Here is a 24,216-nt window from a genome sequence, read left to right as displayed (position 1 = left end):
CACCATCTATGTGGACACTATCTGCAGTAGGCATTGTGGCACCATGTGGTCTTTTTTGGCACGATCTACAGACAAAAAAAACACCTACTTTGACATGTATTGTGCGGTTATTTATTGCAGATTTTCATTGCGGAATACGCACCGAAAATCTCCAACAAACCTGCCACATCCGATTGTGGTATTATTTGCGCCTAAATCATGATGTAGGTAAAAGGATGTACAGTTCCCTCTAGCAGGAGTAAGAGGTCACTTTGCAGTCATAGGTTGGAGGCTACAGCCAGTGCAAATGCATATTCTGCTAAAAAAATTATAATAATGCAAAAAAGGCAGCGCTACTCAGGAACATGGGGAAGGGATAGGGTATTGTTGAGAAATGAATTTTCACAGGAGCGTCTGTTCAGTAATTCAAATGTGATTTTAATTCTCAAGAGAAAAATCATTCTATTCACAGGAAAAAATCAATGCAGATTTGCTTTGATCTAATGTGCTTATGCCAAGCTTAAAGTTGTTTTTTAGGGCTTTGATATTGATGGCCTATCCTCAGATAGACGCCTGATGAAGACGGCGGACAGGCGTTGAAACGAGTTGCCATTGTTTTAAGAGGCTAATAAAATACCTCCTTTAGGCTTCGTTCACATCTGCGTTGTGGCTTCCGTTCAAGCGTATCCGTCAGAGGACCACAAGAACGGAAGGCAACGTTTCCGTAAAAAAAACCATTGATTTCAATGGGTTTTATTTTTGCATCAGTTAGGCTCCGTTCCGTCAGGTTTCCGTTTTTTTTTTACAGAAGAAATACCGTAATCTGCTGCACTATCGTTTCCGTCAAAAATGCCGGAAACCTGAAGGAAAGGAGCTTTCCATTTTTCTTATAACATTGAAGTCAATGGATGAGGGATAGAAACGGATATGCCATCCATTTCTATCAGTTATGCATTACGTTTAACGGATCAGTTTTGTTTTTTGACGGATCCGGTAAATTGATCCGTCAAAAACAAACATATTTTACCTTCCGTTGCATTCAGTCTGGTATGTTAGTCTGTCAGTTTTTTTTATTTCAACGGATCTGCTAAAACGGATGCCACAATGCAGATGTTAACAAAGCCTTACCTACGTTGCATCATCGTTGATTTATGTACATGTCGTATTTCCCCTGTTTTTTTTTTCTTCCTTTATCCTCAGTATAGGCCATCAATATCTGTTCAGTGGGGCGACAGACTCCCGGCACCCTCAGCTGATTGAAGGTTTGCAAGCGGCTTATCCCCTTCATTGTTTAACAGGCACAGCTCCGTACATTTGGTAGTAGCTGTGCCTGATACTGCAGTTCACTGCTGCTCAACCCTATTCAAGTCAATGGGGCTTGCAATACCAGGCACAGCTAGTGCCAAACGTATGGAGCGTGCCTGGTAAACAATAAAGGGGAAGCGCGGCACGCTGGATCAGCGGGGGTGCAGAGAGTCGAACCCTCACAGATTGGCGATTGATGGCCTATCCTATGACCATCAATATCAAAGTCCCGGAGAAACCCTTTAAAGAAATTGGCAATTTTGTTAGAAGGATCCCGTTTTCTTTTAAATGAGAATCATCACATGATGCTCATTGAAATCTGGCTAACAAAGAGGGGTCCCAAACGAGCACCACAGCCCCTTTTCTGCAGTTCCCGACACAGTGTGGCTGTGGCTGGTACTGCTGCACATCCCCATAAACTTACTTGGGCTGTGATGTAGCACCAGGCACAGTCACACTTATGTGGACATTGCTGTGCTGGATACAGCAGTGAAGGAGCTGTGGAGCTCCAGCAAGCACCGATGGGTTAGGGATCCGGAGGTGGAACCCCTCTGATCAAAAATTGGCTTGGTTTTCTATCAACGGCTACAATCGCATCCACTAACAGCTGCCCAAAGTGCCAAACAGGGGGGTGGAAAAGAAAGAAAAGGGCTCTGTGGTATCACATGATCTCTCTCAGTGCTGCTGATTGGATGAGAAGGATCTTGTGGTGCTCTTTATTACGCCAAGGAGGCAGTTGAGCCATAGACCGTACTAACACAGGATCCTTCACAGACATTCAGCATCTGACACCGATCATATGACACCTGTCATGTCATAAATAGAACTAGTGAGACTTTCAACCGCTTGGCAATTTGGGCAGCAGGTATGTCCTACTAAGAGGTTGTCATTAAACGGAGCACAACAAATGTTACAAGCCCCAGCAGCAGACCACCTTTTGCTTATGTTTCTCTGCCACATGTATGTGTGCATCAGTCATATGTCTCTGGTACACATCTTGCAAGCGATCCATTTCCTGTGTAACCGTCTGCCACAGCTGTAACGCAGTGTCTTTTTCCTAGAAAAGAAAACCAATAATAAGCTTTTTTTAATCTGGTCAGTAAGATGGATGTAAATAGAGGACTAGACTGTATATTTTATAATAATAAAATAAAAGCAGGAGGGCAATTTAGCTGTATTTTATTAGTGGCGTTTTATCTGCTATTTACGCACAGAAAATTGTAGCCATCTTAGAAACTTAACTGAAAGCCTTTCATTACAATGAAGGTTAAGCAAAAAGTCCATTCCTATCAAGCAGGGGGCACTGTTGCCTCACCTATCGCCAGCGCACGCACCATCAGAGGCTGAAGGGCTGAGCAGTATATTGCTGTACCTTGTGTACTCCAGATACAATTTCTATTCTAACACCATATATGAAGAGCTAATTTAATAGGTCACAGATGTTTCGTGAGTTAGTGTACATCTGTGTAGTTTAAGAAAGCTGTGCCAGCAGAGCTAAAATAGCTCTTACCAAGGCCATAAAAGGTTTATTTCTTAGTTATTTTTTTTTACGTTTATCCTGGCTTAGCTTTAAGGGAAAAGGAAATCCACATAGGTATGATGCCAACAGGACGGTATATACATTCTATAGGAAAACATTTCAGAATAAGGCAAGGTTTCCAGCTTACTCGATTTGCAAGTTGCAATTGTTCCTGTAGGTTTTTAATCAATTCTTGTTCTGTACAAGCTTCGCCGGCCAAAGCAGCATTAGAAGGGAGCGATTCCAGCTGCTTCTCCAGGGACTTTTTTAATTGTTCGTGAAGCCTATGAGAAGTAAAGGCAATCTCTTTAGAGTTCTTTACATAGTGCCACCTCCCTCTCCCTTTCTGTCACTTTCCATGTAGTGTTTTGTCGCAGTCTGCGCAATTGAACCTCTAATTAACTTTCCACAGTTACAAGATCTGAAGGGGAATTACACAGTGACATTATTCACATTATCAGCTGTATCCCATGTTATGTGCAATGTGTATGATGGCTTTATTAGTAGAAGCCTCATGTAAATGTAGTGATTCTCAAAAGTTGGCAAGCGAGGATGGTAGCAGTTATAGTGCCAATTATAAAGCACTCTGCCAAATGGATAGAAAGCATATCTTTGTACATTTTCGAGAACTATGAAACGGAGTCAATATTATATGTAAGCTGTATACATAGAAATGTGATGAAATAAAAACAAATGAGGCGGTCAGATGAACTCAGCCAAACAACTGTGTTTTATCTGGTATAAAATTGTAGAGTTGGTCACTGTAAACAAAAATATTACTGCATTGTTTATTAGAGAGAAGACATGTCCATTAATCCCGTGATTGCAATGTATGTACATCTAAAATCATCTAAACAGAAATGTAAACACAAGACTCTACGACTACTACAATCCTATATACAGTGGAACAACTTCAAGAATATTATTAGCCCAATATTATTTTCCCCAATGCTAGGACTATTAGAGTTCATTGCCAGGTCTCTCAGATCTCCTCCAACATGGCTGTACTGTATGTTTATAGGCATTAAAGAGGAGAGGCAAAATCACCCAGCTTATTATACACTAGTAATGAAAAGTACTATGTTCACACTGCTGTCAGAGCCTCCGTCCACAGGTCTGTCAGGAAGAATATGGGTCAATGGGGTCCTTTGGGCGCCGGTGGTATTCGATGTACGGTGATCCAGCAACGTCTATAAATAGAAACTACGCAAGGGTGAACAAGGCCTAACATGTAGCGAAGGGGTTATGATACCTCATTAATGTAAGAAGGAGCGCCTTTTAATTTGAGGGTTATAAACATTACCCTGGCAAGAGAGATAAATAAGACCACCTACGTCATCTTGAGAATTTTGTTTTTTCCCCGGTTTCAACTGTATCTGCGTCCTCAGGACGCAGATACAGTTGAATCCTATGGTAGAGCAGGGAGCAGTTAGCTGTTAGCCTAAAAATAATGTATTAGTTGTGATCAAGGTTACAAGTTCAATTAATCGTGATTTTGATTTAACCCCTTCCCTCTTTGGCCACTTGACCTTCCGGACAGAGCCTCATGTTTCAAATCTGACATGTTTCACTTCATGTGGTAATAACTTCGGAATGCTTTTACCTAGCCAAGCAATTCTGAGACCGTTTTCTCGTGACATATTCGACTTTATGTTACTGGAAAAATTTGCTCGATACATTCAGTATTTAATTGTGAAAAACACCAAAATTTAGCAAAAAAAAAAATTTGCATTTTTCTAAATTTAAATTTATCTGCTTGTAAGACAGGCAGTTATACCACACAAAATTGTTGCTAATTAACATTTCCCATATGTCTACTTTAGATTGGCGTCATTTTTTGAACATCCTTTTATTTTTCTAGGACGTTACAAGGCTTAGAACTTCAGCAGTAATTTCTCACATTTTCAAGAACATTTCAAAACGCTATTTTTACAGCTCCGGTTCCTGCCGTTACAGGTGGATGTCAGCTGTAACATATCACTGACATCCACCGCTGATGAGGAGCGGAGCCGGCGCCATCTTGCCGTCGGCTACAGAAGCCTTTCAGGCTCCGCCTCCGGGTTGGGCCTGGAAGGCTTCCGTGCTAGGCAGACCGGGGGGCCAATAGTAATCCTCCGGTTGCCATTGCAGACACCAGAACCCCTGCAATTTCATTGCTGGGGTGCCGATGAGCTGCAAACAACTTAAATGCAGCTATCTCTTTTGACCGCTGCTTTAAGGGTTTAATGGCGGGGATCAAAGCTAATTTCGGTACCCCCGCCATTACAGTCGGATGTCAGCTGTAATACACAGCTGACATCCGGCGATTATGGCTGACTCAGCTTCTGAGCCGGTGCTATGCATTTGTCGTATGGATACGGCAAAATGCGGGAAAGACTAGCTTTCCATGACGTATCCATACGACAAATGTTGGAAAGGGGTTACTTCATAATCGCCCGGCCCTAGTTGTACTTTTAATGGTGAAACACTACAAACTAAAACTCCTATGTGTATTCAAATTCCAATAAGTATGTTCACACGTAAACGCAAAATACGTCTGAAAATACGGAGCGGTTTTCAGGAGAAAATAGCTCCTGAATTTCAGAAGTTTTTTGCGGCATCCATTACGGACGTAATTGGAGCCGTTTTTCAATGAAAACCGGTTACAAAAACGTCCAAAGAAGTGACATGCACTTCTTTGACAGCGATGCGTAAAATTACACCTAGTCTGAACAGAACATCGTAAAACCCATTGCAGGCAATGGGCAGATGTTTGCAGGCGTAATGGAGCCGTAAACCTTCCGAATTACGTCTGAAAATAGGCCGTGTGAACATACCCTAATACTTCTACTTAAAGGGGTTGCCTAGTTTAGAAAACCTATTTTCATATATCCTATTAGGGAATTCTGAGGTAAGACACTGTGGTCCCCTGTTCAGGGTCCTCATATCATATCTTGGCCAGAGTGGAGAGCAGTTGCAAAGAACATCTCACTTTGGAGGATCTGTCCTGTATTGCGTAGACAACCCATCAATATAAACGGACACTGAATTGCTTATTTTTCCATGCAGGGAAACTGAAACTGGTCCTTACAGTTAATTAGAAGCAATGGTTTCCTATCGAAATACTGACCCAAAGCTATGGGGTCCACTGCAATTATTGGAATACACATTCACAAATTGAAAAATGTATAAAGCTGGGATTCAAGCTGCCCCAGGTTTAATTCCCTCTACTACACCCGCACCTCATAAATTATCACCATGTCTATGCAGATGCTTTTAATAATCAAACTCAGCATCACAGAAGGTGGTTCAATATGAAGTGTGACCTGACGCAACATCTGAAAATCACAGCATTGTTGTCAGGTCATATTCAGGTTGCAGTGTGCCTCTGGGCACTAAAACATGTGGCCTAAATAATAAAGAAAGGGATTTATAACCAATGCATATGTTATTAACAGCTATCATGGGAAATGACCCATGATTTATAGCACAATAAAATGTATGCAACTACCATATGCAAATGAGCATAAACCAAAAGTACATTTCGAACTAACAAATACGAATTATATCTCTCTCTATAATGTGTATATATATATATATATATATATATACACACACACACACACACACACACACACACACACACATATACATACACAATTCAGAAGATTTCAGTGAAAAAAAGTGCGCTACTTTATTCATCCTTAAAGGGAATCGGTCACCAGCATTTCACCTATTGAACTCTACTCCTTCCTCACTGGCCGCTGCTGTCAAAAGTTCATTGCCGTTATCCCCTCCTAAACTCCTCCTCCGGCCGTAAATAAAGGTCTGCAAAAATTTGGCGCCTTTTATGGTAATCCGGCAGTCTCGTTGGTTCCTGTTCTTATGCCCGCCCACCGCGGAAAACTGGCCCGCAGTGAATGCCGAAATCTCATCTAAGATAGCGCGCATGCTCCTGTCATGTATGGTCCAACACCCTTCCCTGCTTCGTCCGGGCCTCAAATCTAGTTACCGCGCATGTGCCGCTATGGTGTCCTGGAGCATGCGCACAACGGAACAGGGCATCTTTTATCAATCAAAACTAAGGAGGCGTGGCTAACTCGGAAAAGCTTGAGGAACGAAGATATGACACTTATGCTCATTAGCATACAGCACAGGAACACAAAAAACAAAACAAAAAAAAAAAACCGCTTACTACTAATACTAAAAAGGTACAAAGTCTACTTAAAAGATAATTATGGGTTACACAAAAATTATTTTTCACCCCACGTGACCGCTGCAGCCAATCACAGGCTGCAGCGCTCACATGGCCCGCAAAGTCATCCAGGAAGGCTGGAGTACACGCATAGAAGAGGGAGGGGATAAGCATGAACATTTATTTAAATTTTCTGGTGCCGCTATACACAGCGAAAATTCTGCCGAAAAAACGCACCACAGAGTGGTGCGATTTTTCAGGTTGGCAATCTCTGCGTTCAGGGAGGATACGCTGCTCAGCTTGACGCAGGGTATTTGCCCTGAACGCGTTATGCGTGTTCCTTCCCTTACAAAGTGTACTGGTGATCTCCCACCTGACCTGACATAGGGCGTGGAAAGACACCATAGCAAGCTGGAGCTGGGTCCAAATCGAAAAAAAATCGGAGATCTACGAACCACATTAGGTCGCCATGGCCACTGTAACACACTGCGTGCTGGGCAAAATCTTGTCATAAGCACAAGACAATACGGTGTTCTCAACTTGCAGCCATGATTTAGCGACTTAACCGGAACTCACATGTAAGCAGCGGAGATAAATCACTACAAAAAGCTGTTGGGCTGGGTTCATACATCATGGCAAAAAAAATATTAAAAAAAATGCATTTTGACGTGTGAACGTAGGAAGCAGTAATTTATGGTTGGTTCTATCCAGGATGCTTGGAAATCATAAGATTAGGGTGTCAGCTGCCCAATGAGCCTCATGGAAAAAATTATGGTTCCATGTTTTATAGCAAGCCATAATAAAAAACAAAAACATTGTTTCTTGCCCTACCACAAGACATACTGTGGCAATGGCAAAAAACAATGAAAGAACTTTGAAAATGGTATTGAGAGTTATATTTTACAAGACTGTATTACACTGAATGCTTCGGTCGCATGTTGATACAGCACGTCATCGTTGCTGGAATGTAAACAAAGATAGGTGGGGACTACCAATGCATCGCCGCTGGAGTGGCAGCAGATGTAACGGGTGAATATAGGTTTGCTTTTATTATTTGAAAACTTTCTGCTACCCGTTTTTTGTTTTTTATTTCACTCTTGGACAACCCCTTTAACTAGCATTAATGTGGACTATTTTAACGATTTAACACATTTACCTGCCTGCATGTAAATTGCCTGTTTTCACTAATCGCAGTGTCAGCTTAAACATACCACCACAGTCATTAAACTCGACATGAAATACAAACTGAAATGATTTGTACTTGGTCACATTCGGAATTGATAACTTTTAATAAGTCAACAGACGATCAGTAGAGATTGTGCATTCAATCTAGTACTGTACTTCCCTATGAGCAGCACATATTCAGAAGTTTCAAGTAGAAGCTTTTTACTTTATGAGTTGCCACAGCAACAGGCCGACACATCATTTTTATAGACTAGACTGTTAATACTAAAAAAGTAAAAGATAAAATACTCTGCCTAGCATAAAACTTTAACAACTTTATCTCTAAAGGGCTTCAATGAAGAGAAGGGTTGCAGTACCATTCATTTTAAGGTCGGCCACTACACGTAAAGCTAGTCAAACTAAAAACCAAGGATCTTGAAAATAGATTGCGTCGAAACAACCGGGTGCCAGCTAAACCTCCGCTGCCCCAAGACCCTTCCTGGTCAAATTACAGAGACTGGGATGCGGCCCTGCAACAGGCTCGTTTGACAGGCCCACTTTAGTTCGACCACTCGACTGTTTCTATTTTTCCTGACTTCTCCGCTGACCTTCAGAAACAGGCAACCTTTACAGAGATTAAGAGGAAATTTAGAGATTGTGGCATATCATACTCAATGGCGCATCTGCCTCCATATAGTTGTCGATTTCAGAGTGGTGTTTCCGTCTAAGGTGAACGAATGGCAGCAAATGCACCCTCCATCGATTTGATTGACGTCCAAGGTCACCGTTTAATATCTTTGGACTCTCCTGGTGACACCTACAAGTTGACCCTTAGGGACAACCTGTTCTTTGGCTAAAGTTGGTTGGTGATTCATTGATACTGCTATTTTCTTACTTCTAAATATTACAACTCGGATGGAGGAATATTTCTCCTGGTTAAACTTTACCTCTCAAAATGTACTTATATATTTCTTAAAAAGTGTAGCTAAACGTTCGACAAACTTCTGACATATCATAGTAACATGTCAGAAGTTTGGATTGGTGGGGGTCCGAGCACGGAGACACCCACCAATCGCTAGAACGAAGCAGCTAAAGCACTCGTGTGAGCGTTCAGCTGCTTCGTTTCTGTTCGGCTTTTTCCAGAAAGCCGATGTATCGGAGTACAGGCTCATAGATTTTCTATGGAGTCCGTACACCGATACATTTATTTCCGGAAAAAGCCGACCAGACACGAAGCAGCGCAGCGGTCACACGAGCACTATAGCTGCTTCATTCTAGCGATTGGTGGGGGTCTCCGTACTCGAACCCCGACCAATCCAAACTTCTGACATGTCACTATGACATGTCAGAAGTTTGTCGAACATTTAGCAACACTTTAACTACGATGCCTTTACAAACCATTATTGTAAGAACTCCTTGAAAAAGCTTTACTTGCGAAACGCGCTGCCTCACTAATTGGGCCACTTGACTACACTCCACATCTATGGGTAAAGCATGCCTTTTCTCCTTATATTTTATCTAAGTATTTCAACTCCATTGTACACTTGACACGTATTTGTCCATGAGATTAGCTGCTTACAAATACGGTTTCGAGTTACACCCGCTTTGTCTGTGACTATACCTTTGTTACATGTTGATGATGTATTCCTATGAATTCATGGGGCGGATATTTACCAATTAACTTAGATATACCGCACGTACCCTATTGAAATTTGTATGCACTTCTAGTCTTGGTAATGCCTGCTCTGTAATAATACGCAGTTTTCACTGTGCATGCATGTATCCATTATCTTGTAATCACCGTGGTGTAAGGGTATGTTCACACGCAGTGAGCAAAAACGTCTGAAAATACGTAGCTGTTTTCAAGGGAAAACAGCTCCTGATTATCAGACATTTTTTAAGCCACGGCCGTTTTTGGAGCTTTTTTCAATAGTCTATGGAAAACGGCTCCATAAACGTCCCAAGAACTGTCCTGCACTTCTTTTTCGCGGCCGTTTGTTTACGCGTAAAAAACGCAGCAAAAAAACGCCAAAAATAGGCCGTGTGAACAGACCCGTAACGTTATCATGCATGTGGCCCATATACAGATTGTGTTTTGAGTTTTTACATTTCTTCATTGAATAAGGATTATAATAAATTTGATACTTTTCTATTTTTCAATATTAATAGTGTCGGACTACCTTTTCTCACTGTTAATACATGATATTTGAGTCTCTATTCTTGTATTTTTTTGAACCTTTGGAGGGGTTTAACACTATGTTGGTATCATCTAGCCAGTAATTTGTCCTGTGAGATTTATGTTAATTATTAAGCTAGGTTGTTTGCCTGACCTTATACGAGTCGGGTATCCACCATTTTTCTATTTTGAAGGTTAACCCTACTATTACACCTTGACAGGGTTACCTCTTGATGATTACGAATTGTTACAGTTACACCTCTTTGTTATGGTTAAACAGGTCTATGCCGCAATAAACTAGTAAGAAAATCAAATTTAGTCTTTCTGCACACTAGTTGATACTTTGGGTTTAGCTACATTTGTCGGGTCACTTCGTAGAAGTTATTTTTTTATATTAACTATATGGCTGTATCTCTGAATTGTATTTCCTGTAACATACCTGGTCTGGGTACTGCACATAAATGGGTCTCAGTCTTCTCTCATATAAGGCAATCCAGCACCCACATCATAGGCCTGCAAGAAACCCACCTAACTGCTGACAAGTCTGATTATCTTAGGAAGCCCTGGATACAATGGTCAGGTCACTCTTTCCATGCCTCATTCTCCAGAGGGGTCTCTCTACTAATACATTGTTCCGTACGCTGGCATCCAATACTTACCCGTAGGGACACAGATGGTAGATTTGTATTCGTATATGCGAAGATTAACACCAAACCATATGCTATCCTGTGCATTTATAACCCTCCGCAGGCGAATGCTTATGTGCTCCAAACTGCAATCACATTTGCACATCAATTTCAGACATCCTTTGTTAGGAGCATGGGCAAATTTAATCAGGTGATGCACCCATCTATGGATAGACTTACCCAGGGTCTCCCTCCAGGACATACACCCCCTTCACCTTATGTCAGCTAATGGATGGTCTCGGTTGGATAGACCTTTGGAGAGATCACCACCCAGATGTTCTTGAACATACTGGTCACTGGTCGGGGCGACATTCTTGATCTAGAATTGATTATATCTTTGGTTCCGCCTGTGTCTCGGTATAGGTTTCTTAAAATTTCCCATAACTGTAAGAGGTATTTCTGACCATAGTGCGATATCGCTTCTACTGGAATTCCCAGGCAAACTTATTCTACCTAACTGGAAAGTACACCTAGATTGGCTGAAACTTATTGGCCCTTCATACCGTATTCCGGATCAAATTGAACACTTTCTACATGTACATGACTCCTCAACTCCACATACCCTTAGATGGGATACATGTAAAGCATATTTACGTGGCTGTTTAAGGTCCACAATATCATATATTAAAAAAGCCATGGCTTATTTAGAACAGGAACTAGAGAAGCATGTAAATACTGCTCAGTCGCTTTATATTTCTGATCCGAAGGATACTCCTAAAGCGGATTTGTTGGGTTTGACTCGTTTGTATACACATCACAACCACATAAAAAGAAAACCAAAAAATAAAAAAAATAAAACTTTTTCACCCGCCAATATTACTTTGAAATGGGATACCAGTCAAGCCATCTATTAGCACATTGGATTAAGCAAGAAAATGTCTCTAAGGCCCTATTCACACAACAGGGCTACTTGGCCGTGTGGCAGCCATCTATTTAACGGCAGTCCCACGGCCACAGTAAGAACAGTAGACCGCAAATGGGGTTATTCACATGGCCAATTTGGAGAATGCCCTATTTTGGGCCGTTCTCCCGGCCCGCACGGCTCCCATAGATGTCTATGAGGCCGCTTGCTCTCCTCCTCCTCCTCCTCACAGTGCATGTGAGATTTTTTTGCTGTAGATAGTGCCACAGCCCCCTTGTAGATAGCACCCCCCCCCCACACTGATAGAGGGACTCCGCTCCTACAAGGAGCTACAGTGACGTTAATCCCTGGCCACAGCGTTGCCGACACTGTGGCCGGGGATTCTGCTCCAGGAGAAGTCCCTGACGTCACCATCCCTACAGGGGGGCTCTGTGGCACCGCCCACAGGGGGCAGTTTGTGGCATTATCTACAGAGGGCAGCGTGTGGCAAAAAATGTACAAATGACAGTGATTATATACATAGACAAAAACTAGTCAACTAGATCTGATTCTTGAAAAGAATAATTTTTGCCATACTTTGAGAAATTTATCATACTTTCTACATCTACTCTATGTCTTTTTTTCAAAGTTATAAATTTTACAAGTTTCCTTGTACCAATCTTTTATTGAGGGAGTATATTTTTCCATCCATAGGCAAGAAATAAACTGTTTTGCCGCATTTAATAAATGTAATGTCAGTTCAGTGTTGAGGTCACAATTTTGAGTGTCAAAAAGGTTTGACAATAAGATTAGGTGTCAATTTTATAGATGGCGTAAATAGTGTTTAGAATTTTTTCTATAGTATTCCAAAATGACATAAGAAACAATGTATCCATGTGAGAAGTTCCCGGTTTCCTTACCACACCTCCAGATAAAATTATCTTTTAATGTTTCTATCTGTATTTTACAGATTATCTTTCTAGATCATCATTAAAGAACGGGTGTCGTGTAAAAATTTTTTTTTATATAAATTAGATTTTAGTGTGTTATTACAATACATTTTATTTATTTGTGTGCTTGTGTTTTACTTTTTGATTTTTTCTAACTTTTACTTCACTATGGGGGCAGCCATTTTTTTTCATCTCTGTATGTGTCGATTAACGACACATACAGAGATGGAATACGGCACATACATCCCCATAGAGAATGCGAACGGGAGCCGTTCCATTCATTATGGTGTACGCCGTCTGTGTGGGAACGGCGCATGCGCCGCTCCCACACAGTCAAAAAGGAAGGTCTTCGGCCGAGCGACATCCGGCGCCATTTTCATTTTAGTTAAACAGTTAGTATATACATCATTACACATTGTTCTAATTTTTTCACAAGTCAGGAAATATTATAAAATTAGATTCTAATTCATAACATTTCCATGTGCTGGTCACTAGAGGGAGCAATTCCCAAAATTGCAGCATTGGCATGTGGTAAAGCAACCTCATTGCTTTATGCTGCAAAATTGGAGAAGACACACTCGATCTAGTGTGCTCAAACACTCCCCCTCCTTTATCCTGGCTAGTGCCAGGAGAAAGGAGGGGGTTGAATGTTCAAACCTCCTACACAGACGGCGTACGCTATAGTGAATGGAACGGCTCCCGTTCGCATTCACTATGGGGATGTATGTGCCGTATTCCATCTCTGTATGTGTCGTTAATCGACACATACAGAGATGGAAAAAAAATGGCAGCCCCCATAGAGAAGTAAAAGTTAGAAAAAAGAAAAAAGTACAACACAAAAACACAAATAAATAAAATTTATTTTAAGAACATACTAAAAGCAAAAACATAAATTTTTTTTTTTTCATGACACCTTCCCTTTAATATCAAAGAGCAAGGAGGATTCATGAGAGCATTGACAATTAACCCGTCTTATGTCAGATAAGGAAAGAGATATGGGAGACTTCCACGATTGCGCAATAGCTAGTCTAGTATCAATTAAAATGTGGTGTATAATAACTCTGGAGGATGAAGGGATCTGATCTAAGGCTATATCTAAAATTGCAAGAGCAGGATGTCGGTCTAAGGCTGGGTTCACACGACCTATTTTCAGACGTAAACGAGGCGTATTATGCCTCGACTTACGCCTAAAAAATACGGCTCCAATACGTCGGCAAACATCTGCCCATTCTTTTGAATGGGTTTGCCGATGTACTGTGCCGACGACCTGCAATTTACGCGTCGTCGTTTGACAGCTGTCAAATGACGACGCGTAAAATGACTGCCTCGTCAAAGAAGTGCAGGACACTTCTTTGGACGTTTTTGGAGCAGTTTTCTCATAGACTCCAATGAAAACAGCTCCAAAAACGGACGTAGAAAACGCCGCGAAAAACGCGAGTTGCTCAAAAAACGTCTGAAAATCAGGGGCTGTATTTCCTTGAAAACAGCTCTGTATTTTCAGACGTTTTTGATCACTACATGTACAAATACCCTAAAGGCTTGTTGGAAAATTCCGACATTAAAGCATACACATCTTCCCATAACTTAGTTATGATCGGACATGACCACCACATATGTAAGGTAGAACCGATTCGGCCACACCCTCTCCAACAAGAATTAGAATAATTTGCAAACATATGTGTTAATCTGGATAGCGTTAAATACCATCTAAGATGAACTTTCCGCATTAATTATATGTGATTCACACATTTAGAGTGTTTCGAAGGCCAGTTAGAGGCCAGTAGCCACTGCTCCTCTGAATAGGATACTTCCATCTCTCCCTCCCACCTTTCCATATATTTCGCTCTTCCGCTCATATCTACATCAAGTACCAAATCATAACTAGAAGCAAGGCCTTTTCTATGTCCCTGCCAATTACCCATACATTTATGAAAAGTGGTAAAGCAATCCAGAGCTGTAGGAAAGTTTATCTTCTGCAGTAGATGTCTCACCTGAAGAAATTGTAAGAAGAGCTTGTTTGAAATACCAAATAAATGCGTGAGAATTGCAAAGGACTGAAATGTGTAGTTTACATAAAAATCAGAAATCATTTTAATACCCGTGTCAAGCCAAGGTTTTATTGAAATATGGGGAATAAGAATTTCTATGACTTGTATCGGAATAAGATTCTGAGAAATGTGTATCCAATTATATTTGCAAACATATAATTTCCAAACCTTCATGGAATGAGACATCGTCCGCAGAGGCGTAATTGGTAGTTTCGCACCAAGGTACTCCGCTATAAGAAAGTGTCTAAACAGAAATCCAGGAACTATAGCATCCTCTATTTGTGCTCATAAAATCGATCCCATAGAGGACCAACTCGAATGCATTTGATCCATGATCGCCGCTATATTATAAGCCGCTAAATTCGGGACCCCCAGGCCTCCCTTTTTAAAGTCTATGAAATAAAAGGTGTTTAGATACTCTCGCTCTCTTTTTATTCCATATAAATCTAAGAAATAGGGATTGGATTTGTGACAATAAAAAAGATGGCATAAGGTACAGAATAGACCTACATTAGGTAGAGAAACTTTGGTAAAAGTAACATCTTAACCAAATTTATTCTAGCTATCCAGGACAATTGAAAGGATTCTAGCAGGCCACATTCTTGTTTCAGTGACACCAAAAGATCTGAATAATTTAAGGTAACTATTTGAGATGGATGAAGTGTCAATGTAATACCCAGATATGGAAGACCTTTACCCACGTAAAATAGCGATATTTAATAATAGGATACTTTAGAATATTCTGCGATGACATTGACAATCTCCATTAAAGAGGAAAAGGGAGAAGTGCAGACGAGAACCACATCATCCGCATACAATCCTATTTTATGTTCTTTGTCACCTATAATAATCCCAGAAATATTGTGGGAAGTGCGGATCAATTCCGTTTAAAGGTTCCATACATAGATCAAAAATTAAAGGCGAAAGTGGACACCCCTGCCGAGTGCCATTGCGAATTAAAAACGATTTGGAAAGAAAGCCTGAAGTTAACACGATCGCTGAGGGACTAGAATAAAGGGAACAAATTGCTTGTTTTATGAAAGAATGAAATCCAAATTGGTCAAGAACCGCGTCTAAGAAATTCCAGTTTACCCTATTGAATGCTTTTTCAGCATCTAAAGAAAGCACCACCGTGTGTTCCATTGAGTCATACGCCACTTGTATCAAGTCTAACATTCGTCTGGTCCCGTCTCTAGCTTGGCGACCCTTTACAAAACCAACCTGATCTAAAGAAATTAAAGATGGCAAGCAATAATTTATCCTGTTCTCTAATAATTTAGAGAATATCTTAATATCGCTGTTCAGCAGAGAAATTGGGTGGAAATTTCCAGGAGAATCAGGCAATTTACCTGGTTTGGGAAGAGTAACAATAACCGCTTGAAGCATTTCAGCAGGAGGTGCTGCCTTAGAAACTATTGCATTAAAGGTAGTTGTCATATAGGAGAGAAGAACCTTTCCAAATACTGTATTACATTCATTAGATAGACCATCAGGTCCCGGAGATTTATGTTGCTTCAAACTATGAAATAATTTTTTAATTTCTAAGTCTGTGAAAGGTTTATTGAGAGTAAGAAGTGGAGTGTCAGATAATTTTGGCAAATTGAGGATGGATAAGAATTCAGTAGCCACTGCTTTGGAAATAAGAGATAAAGATGGGTCCATGTTTAAATTATAAAGCTTACTATAATAGTCCGCAAAATAATCCGCAATCTTCCGAGGATCATAAATAGATCTTCCATCTGGGGATTTCAAAAAAGGGATCTTAAATTTGGCTATTTGTTGTTTAACTTTTTTGCTAGTATTTTGCTGGGTCTATCTCCTTGAACATAAAAAAGTGCCATTTAAGACGTTTTAGAGTCTTTTCATAATTTATAAGGTTTAGAGATCTAAGGCTCTTAAAGTTTTGAGCTTGTCGGTTGGGGTAATTTTCATCTGGGATTCATTTAAGAGGATCTCCTAAAGAGGAGAGTCAATTCCTTTATTTTTTTTGTCTTTTGGCTCTAGCTGCAAGTTAAATAAATAGTCCTCTCACATAAGCTTTATGAGTACACCATAATAACTCTGGAGATGAGGACGAGGGAGAAGTTATACTAAAAAATTCAAGAGCCGAACTAATAGTAGACCTCGTATGAGGGGATTTCAGAAGGTGTGTATTCAATTTCAACGGCGACCTAGGTGCCCAGCTATATCCATCCAACAAGGTCAGATAGACAGGAGCATGATCAGACCAAGTGATAGACCCCACTCCAGACTCCGATGCAGTCAAGAAAACCTCCTTATCTAGTAAAAACAGGTCTATTCTAGAGTAAATTTTGTGTGGGGAGGAAAAATAGGTAAAATCCCTCTCAGAAGCATGATGGTATCTCCACACATCATGCAAATTTTCTTCGGTAGCTAAGGCATTTAGTTCAGAAGTCAGTCTATTCCCAAAAGAAGATCTGTCTAATCTAGAGTGCATTACAACATTGAAATCCCCACAAATAAAGTAAAACCACCTTGTTGCATAGACTTAGCTTTAGAAAGAACTTTAGATATAAATGGTAATGGTCTAGAATTCGGTGCATACAGAGAGACAATAGTATAGGGAACCAAATTTAACTTACATACCTCAATTACAAATCTACCCCTAGCATCAGTATACAGTGAAGGAAATAAGTATTTGATCCCTTGCTGATTTTGTAAGTTTGCCCACTGTCAAAGACATGAACAGTCTAGAATTTTTAGGCTAGGTTAATTTTACCAGTGAGAGATAGATTATCTAAAAAAAAACAACAGAAAATCACATAGTCAAAATTATATATATTTATCTCCAAAAAATATCCAGTTTTATTTATATATTTCACTGAAATATACTACCCTTACTGGAGACTGGCTAGGCCACTCCATGACCTTAATGTGCTTCTTTTTGAGCCACTCCTTTGTTGCCTTGGCTGTATGTTTCGGGTCATTGTCGTGCTGGAAGACCCAGCCACGAGTCATTTTTAATGTCCTGGTGGAGGGAAGGAGGTTGTCACTCAGGATTTGACAGTACATGGCTCCATCCATTCTCCCATTGATGCGGTGAAGTAGTCCTGTGCCCTTAGCAGAGAAACACCCCCAAAACATAATGTTTCCACCTCCATGCTTGACAGTGGGGACGGTGTTCTTTGGGTCATAGGCAGCATTTCTCTTCCTCCAAACACGGCGAGTTGAGTAAATGCCAAAGAGCTCAATTTTAGTCTCATCTGACCACAGCACCTTCTCCCAATCACTCTCAGAATCATCCAGATGTTCATTTGCAAACTTCAGACGGGCCTGTACATGTGCCTTCTTGAGCAGGGGGACCTTGCGGGCACTGCAGGATTTTAATCCATTACGTTACCAATTGTTACCAATGGTTTTCTTGGTAAGATTGGTGAGATTTTGCATGGAGCCCCAGATCGATGTCGATTGACAGTCATTTTGTATGTCTTCCATTTTCTTACTATTGCACCAACAGTTTTCTCCTTCTCACCCAGCGTCTTACTTATGGTTTTGTAGCCCATTCCAGCCTTGTGCAGGTCTATGATCTTGTCCCTAACATCCTTAGAAAGCTCTTTGGTCTTGACCATGTTGTAGAGGTTAGAGTCAGACTGATTAATTGAGTCTGTGGACAGGAGTCTTTTATACCTCACTGGTAAAATTAACCTAGCCTAAAAATTCTAGACTGTTCATGACTTTGACAGTGAGCAAACTTACAAAATCAGCAAGGGATCAAATACTTATTTCCTTCACTGTATGTGCGAACATTTTCATAAATAACAGAATTCTTGACTGCAACAATGACCCCTGCTTTTTTTTAGCAGCCGCAGTAGCCGAAATTATATGTGGAAATTTAGAATGCTTGAGAAGATGAACATGTTTTTGACACAAATGAGATTCCTGTACACATAACACATCACAATTTTCCCTAGTAGCTTCCTTCCAGAGCAATGAACGCTTAAATGGAGAATTTAAGCCATGGACATTGACATAAGAATTTAAGACCCATCATAGATCATGTGAACATTGTAAATTAAATCCAAGATTCTCAACGGACATGAGGTTGAGAAAAAAATAACATATATAAAGCAAACTAACAAGTAACAACATGGCACTCCTACAAAGGGAAAGAGCACTTGATATCCCTCTTTCAGGGAAAATCGGGGACGGCCCAAAGTTAAAAGGACTGTAAAGCCTACAAGTAGACAATCGGACAACAGCTACAATCCCAGCTGAAGCATTTCAGAGAAAAACAAAAACTTGATCAAAGTGAAGGTCAGTTCCTAGATCTAGGTTTGGTGCGTGTGACTTTCTCCGACCACAAAGGAGTGACTATTTCCGGACGGGATTCATTCCTACGAGGAGGACTGCCAGAGGGAGACGAAAGGAGGCCCCAGTCGTGAAGTAAATCTCTAGCTGCATCAGAAAACGTACAGACTTGATGACCACCATTTATATAAATTATAAGCTTTACTGGAAATCCCCATTTATATACACCGCGTTCCAAATTATTATGCAAATGTTATTTTCTCGCTGATTTTCCTAAATAGTCGATGCAGTATAATCTTCAAGCCATCAGCCGTTGGAGCATAATAAAAATTTTATTGAACAAATCTAATTTTTTTTAGAAGTAAAAAACACAAAATGCACAGTTTCACATTATTATGCACAAGAGAGATCAAAACATTTTAAAGGTTGTAAAGAGAACTAAAATGGTAATTTGTTGAATTTGCTGCATCAGGAGGTCATAATTACAGAAATCAAAAGCTCTTTCAATCAAAAAAACAAACTTAGCAGGCCAAGTTACATGTTAACATAGGACCCCTTCTTTGATATCACCTTCACAATTCTTGCATCCATTGAATTTGTGAGTATTTGGACAGTTTCTGCTTGAATATCTTTGCAGGATGTCAGAATAGCCTCCCAGAGCTTCTGTTTTGATGTGAACTGCCTCCCACCCTCAGATATTTTTATTGAGGATGCTCCAAAGGTTCTCAATAGGGTTGAGGTAAGGGGAACATGGGGGCCACACCATGAGTTTCTCTCCTTTTATGCCCATAGCAGCCAATGACACAGAGGTATTATTTGCAGCATGAGATGGTGCATTGTCATGCATGAAGATAATTTTGCTACGGAAGGCACGGTTCTTCTTTTTGTACCACGGAAGAAAGTGGTCAGTCTAACTCTACGTACTTTGCAGAGGTCATTTTCACACCGTCAGGAACCCTAAAGGGGCCTACCAGCTCTCTCCCCATGATTCCAGCCCAAAACATGACTGCCACCTCCTTGCTAACGTCACAGCCTTGTTGGGACATGGTGGCCATTCACCAACCATCCACTACTCCATCCATCTGGACCATCCAGGGTTCCACGGCACTCATCAGTAAACAACACGGTTTGAAAATTAGTCTTCATGTATTTCTGAGCCCACTGCAACCGTTTCTGCTTGTGAGCATTGTTTAGGGGTGGCCGAATAATAGCTTTATGCACACTTGCAAACCTCTGGAGGATCCTACACCTTGAGGTTTGCGGGACTCCAGAGGCACCAGTGGCTTCAAATACCTGTTTGCTGCTTTGCAATGGCATTTTAGCAGCTGCTCTCCTAATCCTATTAATTTGTCTGGCAGAAACCTTCCTCATTATGCCTTTATCTGAACGAACCCATCTGTGCTCTGAATTAGCCACAAATCTTTTCACAGTACGATGATCACGCTTAAGTTTCCTTGAAATATCCAATATTTTCATACCTTTTCCAAGGTATTGCACGATTTCACGCTTTTCGGCAGCAGAGAGATCCTTTTTCTTTCCCATATTGCTTGAAATCTGTGGCCTGCTTAATAATGTGGAACGTCATTCTTAAAGAGGCTCTGTCACCAGATTATCAAATCCCTATTGCATGCGATCGGCGCTGCAATGTAGATAACAGTAACGTTTTTGTTTTTTTTAAGCCGTTCATTTTTGGCCAAGTTTTGAGCTATTTTATATATATATGCAAATGAGCTTTGAAATGGACAACTGGGCGTGTGTTTTTTCGTATTTCCAACTGGGCGTGTATTGTGTTTTTAACTGGGCGTGTTTACTTGTTTTACTAACTGGGCGTTGTGAATAGAAGTGTATGATGCTGACAAAATCAGCATCATCCACTTCTCATCGTTCCCACCCAGCTTCTGGCAGTGCACAGACGTCTATTTGACCATTTGTGAACATTTTCCTAAGAACGGCGTCATGCAGTGCTGACAGCCGTGATTTCAGCGATGTGTAATTTCTATGACTATGCAGTAGTTTTGTTAAACTTATGGTTTATTAGTTGCAGCGCGCTGTGAGCCTGGCGTATTCATGAGCTGAGGGATAGCTGCACAACCACCACTGATTCATAGCTTTTACTGTGCATAGAGAGAAAGTTGTCAATCAGCAGCGGGGGAGCCTGAAGCTCACGGTTACGTTTGAATATAAGTTCACAGGGCCTGCAGCGTACTGCAGCTGGTAGGATATTAGTTTACCAAAACGACTGCATATTTACACACAAATGACAAATTGCTGAAATCAGCATTTCTGTCACTACTGCATGCTTCTCTCATAGAGTGCATTATTAAAGGGGTTGTCCACGACCGGACAACTGATGACCTATCAACAGCGTATTCTCGCGAGAACACGCTGTGTGTCTGTGCACTGCCAGAAGCTGGGTGGGAACGATGAGAAGTGGATGATGCTGATTTGTCAGCATCATACACTTCTGTTCACAACGCCCAGCTAGTAAAACAAGTAAACAAGCCCAGTTAAAATCACAATACACGCCCAGTTGGAAATACGAAGAAAAACCCAAAAAAAACACGCCCAGTTGTTCATTTCAAAGCTCATTTGCATATATATATATATATATATATATATATATATATATATAAATAAAAAATAGCTCATAACTTGGCCAAAAATGAACGTTTTAAAAAAACAAAACGTTACTGTTATCTACATTGCAGCGCCGATCACATGCAATAGGAGATAGGGATTTGATAATCTGGTGACAGAGCCTCTTTAAGTAGTTTTCCTTTGATTGGGCACACCTGGCAAACTAATTATCACAGGTGTCTGAGATTGATTACAATGATCCAAAGAGCCCTAAGACACAATACCATCCATGCGTTTAATTGAAAAACTAATAATTAAATGTTTATGACACTTAAAGGGAACCGGTCACCAGCATTTCACCTATTGAACTTTACATATCTCTCACTGGCCGCTGCTATTAAAAGTTCATTACCTTTATCCCCTCACCTAAACTCCCCCTCCGACTGTAAAGAACGATCTGCAAACATTTCGGAGTCCCTTTGTGCGCACACACCAGAAGGGGACATCAATGCACAAGCGTGGGATTTTGTGTGCAGGGGGAAGGCGAGGAGCTGTCAATCAAAAGTAAGGAGGCGGGGTCAACTCTGAAAGACTTGGGGAATGAAGATTTGACTCTTTTCAAACGAAGATCTGACTCTTTTATGCTCATTTGCATATGGTGTGGGAACACTAAAAAACTGAATACTAAAGCTACAGAGCCGACTAAGAAGACAATTATAGGTTATATAGAAATTATTTTTCACCCACTTCCACCAGATATTGCTGGTTTAATAAGTGAAATGCTGGTGACAGGTTCCCTTTAAATCCAATGTGCATAATAATTTGGAACACTGTGTAGTATGCCTTTTTCTCTCAAGATCTTAGTAGCAGGTAAAAATTATCTACGACACATCATCGTGGCTGCAGACAAATCTGGGTATAAAGCAAGATCTTTAAATCTGTCTGGAAGATCAGGAGATGTTTTAAGTAGTCTGAGGAATTCATCTTTTATATGGTAGAAATGGATGCGAGCTATAGTGCCTCTAGAAAGAGGAGCTGCAATATGCCGAGGCTTTGGAATGCGATGGATACGATCAATCGTGAGATCCAAAAGTAGAATTTTGAGGAAGCTTCAGGGCCATCAAATCAGTAAGATATTGTAAGAGTAAGTCAGGCTAAACAGATTCCGGAATCCCTCTAATTCTCACATTATTTTGGCGAGATCTATCTTGTAGATCAAGGACTTTGTTAGACAATCTGTGAACTTCTTCCAATGTAGAGTTTGCCAAATCACACAACATGTTAATTGATGCTAAGGCTTCCATTTTATGCGCAATATGGTCAGTACATGACGCTATAGCCAGTATATTTCTTTTCAGGTCACCCATCATTTGCTTTAAATCTGAGTGTAGGGAGTCTCTCAGGGAATTAAGCAATTTTTTGATTGCCGCTTCCCACACAGGATGGGAGTCAAGGTAATCTCCCGTTTCTATATCAAGAGGTTCCGCTCTAGAAGACGGGGTAGGAGATGAGGGGGAATAGACAATGGTCTCTGAACCACCAGCTGTTGAGATAGTGAATTATTGAAGAACTCTGAGTTTAGTGGGCTTTGATTTGGTATCCTTTTTTCTCGTGGTACCTCCCATCTTAGATCTTGAGAATATATATCTGTACTATTGTTGTTACAAACAAGTGTTTTTTTTTTTTTTTTTACTGTCCTGTCTCACAATTGTATGCTCCCTCTCCTCATTTGCGGTAAATCACTCTCCCTGGAGGCTCTGACTAATCGGAGCCATTCCACAGAAACAAACTGCAAGCAATATAGCAGATATATGAGGCTATGCCAGAACCACACCAAGGAGTAGAAAATGGCGGCGTTTCCCACCAACTGTAACAGCCAGTGACACCGACTTAGCAGAAAGTGCTTTATGGAAGCAGCAGCCCAGCCAGAGGAGAAACCAGAGGTTTCCGACCAACACACAGATGTCCCGTGTACCTGCTGGGTTCGTGGTCGTCGCTACTGCAGAGGAGCAAGTATGGTTTCCTCACTGCTCCGGCGAGTGTCTCACTTCCGGTGGTCTCATATGTCTCAGGAGAAAATGAAGAGTCAGGCCGCAGAGCTTGTGTTCCCTCGCCGAAACCGGAATCGGCAAATGTCTTGGACGCCGCAAGACGAATACCAGGTCATACCAGGTATGATTTTGGAATAGTAGGAACTTGGATCTCGTAAAGAGGGTTTAGTTGTGCAGTTTTAAGCTTCAGCAAGCAGGAGCTCTCGTTCACACGTCCGTTCTCATTCAGATCCAAGCCACGCCCCCCATTATAGTATTACTAAAACCAGACAAAAGCCCTGGAAATTGTGGCTCATACAGGCCAATTTTGTTGGTTAATGTAGATCATAAAATCCTGACCAAAATTCTAGCCAAGAGATTAAATCAAGTTATCTTAATTATCCACCCGGACCAAACCGGGCTTATGCCCGGGAAATCCACCACCATCAATATCAAAAGGGTCCAGACAGCCATACAGTTAGGCAGAGCACATAAATA

At 40.9% G+C, this 24,216-nt stretch overlaps 1 protein-coding gene across 2 annotated transcripts in view; it reads right to left on the bottom strand.

The window, feature by feature from the left end:
* Positions 1-24,216, bottom strand: part of SCLT1 (sodium channel and clathrin linker 1) — a 188,538-nt gene that overhangs the window by 86,424 nt on the left and 77,898 nt on the right. For both annotated transcript variants that reach the window (XM_075860446.1, XM_075860445.1), the window contains exons 8-9: positions 2,952-3,087; positions 2,219-2,341 (exon numbers count right to left, since the gene is read on the bottom strand). In XM_075860446.1, coding sequence (XP_075716561.1) covers positions 2,219-2,341; positions 2,952-3,087 — 259 coding nt within the window. The remainder of the gene's footprint in view (positions 1-2,218; positions 2,342-2,951; positions 3,088-24,216) is intronic.

This window comes from Rhinoderma darwinii, chromosome 1 (genome assembly GCF_050947455.1).
Source record: "Rhinoderma darwinii isolate aRhiDar2 chromosome 1, aRhiDar2.hap1, whole genome shotgun sequence".
NCBI classification, from domain to species: domain Eukaryota; kingdom Metazoa; phylum Chordata; class Amphibia; order Anura; family Rhinodermatidae; genus Rhinoderma; species Rhinoderma darwinii.
The sequence above is the reverse complement of the archived record's forward strand: the minus strand, read 5'-3'. Positions and strand labels throughout refer to the sequence as shown.